Source organism: Brassica oleracea, chromosome C3 (assembly GCF_000695525.1).
Source record: "Brassica oleracea var. oleracea cultivar TO1000 chromosome C3, BOL, whole genome shotgun sequence".
Classification (NCBI taxonomy): Eukaryota; Viridiplantae; Streptophyta; class Magnoliopsida; order Brassicales; family Brassicaceae; genus Brassica; species Brassica oleracea.
Window position 1 is genome coordinate 26,214,846 of NC_027750.1, and position 6,032 is coordinate 26,220,877.

Sequence of the window (6,032 nt, forward strand, 5' to 3'; positions counted from 1 at the left end):
TTTTTTTTTTAATTTTGGATTTCGGATTCCTCGAGGAGAAGAACACACGAACAACACAGATGGAATCGGCCACTCCCGTGCTGCCACGTCGTCAACGGGACGAGCCCGAACAGCCCTTACTTAAGGCCTGTCCCACTCTCTTTTAATTTTTTTTTCATTTATATTCAACCCATTAATACGTACGGGACGGGCCTAAGGGCCCCCGATACCGATGCTCTTATACCTTAACCAGTAAGTGAAATTAGCAAAGTTTTATTTTAGGTATATACCTATCACAAGAGTAATCTTAATAAAGATGACTTAGGGTTATCGAGAAACATGATTGGGTATATATATATATATGTATTGTATACCTGCACAATGAATCTAGAGATCCTCTTCCGTCTCCAACTCATTTGATATTGTCAACATCTTTATATAATAAAATCTTTAGCCAGAGCCAAATCTGAAATTTAAAAGAATCATAAATAGTTTTAGGAGAAAATTGGACAATTTAAAAGATATACATGCATAATATTGGTAGTCTTATCAAGTGTGCCTTATATTGTGTCTGTCTCCCAATGTCTTCGATGCTATAGCACTGTTGTTTAGGCTTTTTGTCTGTCAACCTTCATGTGTGCTATGTAATGAGTTGCTCAGATATGGCTCAGTCTTTGATCGTGATTTTACTTTTGGGGCATTGTGAATTCTATAGGTTAACCAAGTAGAATATGCTAATCATTGCTCAGATATGGCTCAGTCTTTGATCGTGATTTTACTTTTGGGGCATTGTGAATTCTGACTCTTTACATGGATGATAACTGGTATAGAGGTAGTGTTATTAAGTGCCTTATCTCGTGTCTGCCTCTCGTTTCTTCTATAGTGTTATTAATAGCTAACTGCTTTCAGATTTTCTCAGTTTGAAAAGTGTGGTATGATCAAAGTCGATGGTCTCAAAGTTCATTGACTCGATGTTCGCTGTTTTAAGCTTCTCCGAATTGGCATTTCCTTAGTGGTTCAAAATTTGAAGTTGTCTTTTTATCGACGCAAGCTATAGTTGGTAACATCTGGTTATAAAAATCTCTTTTAGCATTTAAATATTTGTTTGTATTTGAGAAGACAAAGTCCATGCCTCGTGCAGAACGACCACCACTACGACTGCTTGAAAGACACTGATATACATGGAACAAGAGAAGCCTCACTCACGGGCACTGTTTTGAAGCTCCAGTAGAAACTAGCCACATGTCCAGCTTGTGTGTTTATATACACCCGTCTTTGGCTCGCCTTAGTATATCATTCTGATACGCCATGGCGAAAGCAACAGAGCAGAAGAAAAACTCTATAACAGTGGAAGAGACGAAGCTTGACATACGCGATGTGGTCACCACAACATACGACGAGGATAACCGTCACGGAGGCACACGCAATGACGTGGCAATGGTTGTGCTACGAGCCATGTGCATGGCCGTATCAGCTGTGTCTTTGTTGTTAATGGTGACAGCCCGTGAGACTACCATGACAACTCTCTACGGTTTCGAGTTTCAGCTCCACGCCGTTTGGTCTCTCTCAGATTCCCTCATGTAAGCCAATTTTCGTAATCGCAAATGAATACTTAATACATTTTATATAATTGACTGGTCGTTAACGTTACAGATATCTAGTGGTGGTTACATCAGCGACGGTTATTTACTCATCCGTGCAACTGGTTTTAAGTGGGACCAGACTAATGAGAAAAACACCGGTTGTTCCGACAAGAACACAAGCATGGTTTTGTTTCATTGCAGATCAGATACTGGGATGTGCGATGGTGAGTGGAGGATCAGCGGCTTTAGGTGTGACGAATATGAACAGAACAGGAATCAGACACATGCCTCTTCCAAATTTCTGCAAGTCTCTCGGTTTCTTCTGTGACCATCTCGCAATCTCCGTCGTCTTCGCCTTGCTCGCGTTTCTCCTCCTCGCCGCTTCTTCTATTCTCGACGTTCTCCGTCTCTCAGGCGACTGCTAGAGAATTATTACTGTTTTACCCTTTTATGTCTTCTTAATGATGGTCTTTCTTTTTGATATTTTTGTTTGTTCTAGTTGATGTCAGTGAATCTTCCAGTTCCAAAGTTTTGAATTTTGTTGACTGAGTCCTATATAAACGACAAAAACGCTTCAAAGAAAAAAAACTGTATTACCTTTCTTGGTTACTTCGACACACGGACACACTGTCTTCGTATATGTAGCAAATGAACAACAGAAACACATGTAGAGTTTTCATATGGAAGGCTCATGAATGGAATCGAATATTCCTAAGACTCTGCTTAATGATGATACCCAAACTTCTACGTTAAACGATTCTTTAAGTTCTTACCATGTCATAGAACTGTCGTCACGTTCTTTTTTTTAAGTATCGATATTTAACCATACAACTAACTATTTAGATAAAAAGGTTAAAATGTAACCAAATAGCGCCTTCCTTTTGTTTTTTTTGTAACAACCAAATAGCCTTCCATTAAATGATATTCATACATATTGGATAAACAATTACAACGAAACGGGACCAAACTCCAAACAAAGCAACATATCAATCGAGAGACGACAAAGAAATCATACACAGAAATATAAATCAAGAATCATCGCATTTTATATGCTTAGAAGTCAGATGCAAGAGGCACATGTTCGGAAGATGACATGAAAACATTTCCGTAGATAAGTCCAGCGAGTCCACCACCGATGAGTGGTCCCACCCAGTAGACCCAGTGACCAGAGAAGTCTCCAGCTGCAACAGCTGGTCCAAATGAACGTGCTGGGTTCATGGATCCACCGGAGAATGGACCAGCAGCGAGGATGTTGGCACCAACAATGAGACCAATGGCTAGAGGAGCGATGGTTCCAAGAGAACCTTTCTTGGGATCAGCGGCGGTGGCGTAGACACTGTAGACCAAAGCGAAGGTGATAATGATCTCCATCACTACTCCTTCTATCGCTCCTAGTCCAGCCACAACGCTGTGAGTTGGAACCGCCTGCGTTTTAGAATAGTTCAGGGCGTTTGTTTCATTAGTTCATTTGAATTACACATAAACTTACAATATTATATAACTTCAACTTTAACAAATTGTAGAGGGTGGATTCCACATTCCTCAGGGCCCGAAGAACAGACGGCCCAGCCCACTCAGGACGAAACGGTGGCTCGGCATGATGGCTCAAAACGCGCGTCTAAGCGTCCCCAACTTAACGGCCACTCGAGACAGTATGGGCTTCTCGGCCCAACGAGTTAGAAGCCCACGAAGACGATGCAAACTAGGTCACGGGAGAGTGCGAGGTCAACTATATAAAGGGAAGGGGACGCAACGAGAAAAGGATCCGAAATCACTGATACTCACTGGACGGCTAGATTAGGGTTTTACCTTTGTTATCTCGCCTTGTTGTATCTCTCCGGCAAAGCCTTCGAGTCTCCGGCACCTTTCCTTTCACGTATTTCCTTTCCTTGTAACCGACGAAACGCTCTTCCGACCATTAATAAGACGTCTTTGCTTAAACCCACCTCTAAAATCGAACGTTCTCTCGTTCCGTACAGTTTCCCGATCAAACAGTTGGCGCCCACCGTGGGGCCTCTAGCAAAGCAACATCGACAAGATGGCGACGAGTAACGACGGCTCTTCCTCTGGAGAAGATCGTGACGAGTTGGCGACGAGTAACGTCGACAAGATGGCGACGAAGTAACGCCGGCGTCCTTCCCTGTGACTCCGACACCGCTTCAACCCGCTTCAATAGAAACTATCATGGCGCGCCTAGCGCAGCAAGACGCTGCCCAGAAAGTGGCGACCGACCAAATCGCAGCGCTTGCAAAGATCTTAGCCCCCCTCGCTGCAAACGTAGTAGCTTCGACGGCACAGTACCGAAGACACATGTTTAACACAGAAAGAGCGACTGGTGCAGCACCAACGCAGACTGCAAACCAAGATGTCGCCGACGGTGACGTGGCCCAAACCCCAGTCAGCCTTGATGCGCAGACGATAAACGAGCTTGCCGCGCTGAAACAGTCAGTGCTGGATATAAACTCCAAGATTCATCATGTCACTACGTCCGCCCCTCAGATCGAGCGAGTCCTAGCAGAATCTCTCCGGACAACGTTCACCAAAAAGATAACGACGGTCCGCCTCTGAAAGATGGAAAAGCTCCGTCTTCCAACCTTCGACGGTGTATCCGACCCTTCTGCTCACGTCACATCCTTCAATATCACGAAGCGACGCGCGAACCTCTCTGATGAGGAAAAATACGCAGGCTTTTGTCAACTTTTCGTCGAAACACTAGAAGGTATCGCTCTTAACTGGTTCATCGGTCTTCAGGAGAACTCCGTTGATAGTTTTCACGACCTCTCGACGGCTTCCCTCAAAAACTACATCATGTTCACTCGACAAGAAGCCACCGCCACAGATCTTTGAAATCTCAACCACGCGAACGGACAGAGCTTGAGAGATTTTTTGGAGAAGTTCAAATCCATTGTCTAAGTAGACGTACCAGATCATATAGCCGTGGAGTAATTAATGAACACCCTCCACATTAAGTCATCATTTCGGGCCGACCTTTACCGACACTCGGCGAGATAAGTACCAGATGCCATCGCACGATCCAATAACTTCATTCGAATGGAGGAGGATACTAGGGCCAAGGGGGCCAAAGAAGCTGCAGGGAAACAAACCCCCGCCCGGACGAACGACGCTCGCCAAGAACCGCGCCAACATTCCACGAGTGGCAAGTCTAACCAGAGGACGGGCTACATGAATGCTATAGATGACGCCGAACCATCGGGCTCCGCCGCAATGGCGCAGGAGAAGGGGTGGAATCATTGGGATTGAGATACCAGCCAGCCAAGGTCTAGCTCCCCTGAACCAGTAAACTCGAACGCCGTCGAGCCGAGTAAGTGGTGTTCCTATCATGAGGTCAAGTCACATGATACGAAGGTTTGCAAAGTCTTATACGGACACTTCCTCAAATCCATCGAAAGCGAGAAAATCGAGATTGAATCTCCGCAGAAGCCGAAAAACAACAAGAGTTGGAGCAAAAATAAAGAGAAGAAGATTCAAAACTCTCAAGCAAAAGCCCCTCAGAGAGAAGAGCAAACTAATCCAGAGAAAGCCACGGTAAACAATCTCAACCTCGAAGGCGAATCAACTGATGAAGAACCACCTAAGAACCGGCGACGGGTGGAAGTGATACTCCCCCGACAGGCTGATTCCTCGGATGACGAAATTCCGCCGGTACCAACGGACTTGCGCGAAAAATTGGGCAGAAAAACTGAGTCCAAGGATTTACGCACATTTCTGAAGCGGAAGGCCGAAACGGTACAAAAGAACGAGGCAGACCTCAGGACGTCCCTCGACGAGTCTAAAGCAAGAAAGACTACCAACGCCGGAGTTGCTCTACACCTTCAACCTCAGCCCGCAGATTTACGTGAGCAGATCAATTCCAAAGCCGAAGACTTGCGCACCAAGCTTGGTCAACCTAAGCAACGTGATTTCCGACCGTGCCTCGAAGCGAAACGACAAGCGCAACGGGAATTGATGAAGGTTACGAACACCCCGCACCTTAACGTCATAATGGGTGGTTCACCCCCTTGCGGAGACTTGATATCTTGCATATTTACATTGTTTTATCCATTTATTCATGTGCATTTTCATCATATAGATTAGGATTTAGCCATGTCTAGGTTGCATTTTGCATACATATGTCTCTATTAGGTATTGGAGTATCACATGGAGTTCCTGGAGACATTTGGGTGCATTTGGAGCTCAAAGGAGGTGATTAGAGTGATCTTTGGACGAGCACTGCCTGGAGCGACTTCTCGGAGTGACTACATGAAGTCGCTGTGCACCACATCCCAGAGCGACTTTCCCAGAGCGACCGCACGAAGTCGCTCGCGTTTTCACATCCGGAGACACACAGATTTGACCCTGGAACGACCTCCCAGAGCGACGTGCCGAAGTCGCTCCCGATGTTCAGAGCGACCTGTTGGAGCGACACACCAAGGTCGCTCGCGTCCTCTCGTCCGGAGACACCAAAATCGA

At 45.5% G+C, this 6,032-nt stretch overlaps 2 protein-coding genes across 2 annotated transcripts in view; one reads left to right on the plus strand and one right to left on the minus strand.

Moving 5' to 3' along the window:
• LOC106333835 (CASP-like protein 3A1) overlaps positions 1–2,086 on the plus strand; it is a 4,243-nt gene extending 2,157 nt beyond the window's left edge. Inside the window, exons 2-3 of the mRNA XM_013772232.1 lie at positions 1,099–1,559; positions 1,633–2,086. Coding sequence (XP_013627686.1) covers positions 1,288–1,559; positions 1,633–1,987 — 627 coding nt within the window. The 5' untranslated portion in view covers positions 1,099–1,287 and the 3' untranslated portion in view covers positions 1,988–2,086. The remainder of the gene's footprint in view (positions 1–1,098; positions 1,560–1,632) is intronic.
• A 373-nt stretch (positions 2,087–2,459) lies between these two features.
• LOC106329212 (aquaporin TIP2-1-like) overlaps positions 2,460–6,032 on the minus strand; it is an 11,328-nt gene continuing 7,755 nt past the window's right edge. The window contains exon 3 of the mRNA XM_013767821.1: positions 2,460–2,987. Within this exon, the coding sequence (XP_013623275.1) occupies positions 2,616–2,987 (372 nt within the window). The 3' untranslated portion in view covers positions 2,460–2,615. The remainder of the gene's footprint in view (positions 2,988–6,032) is intronic.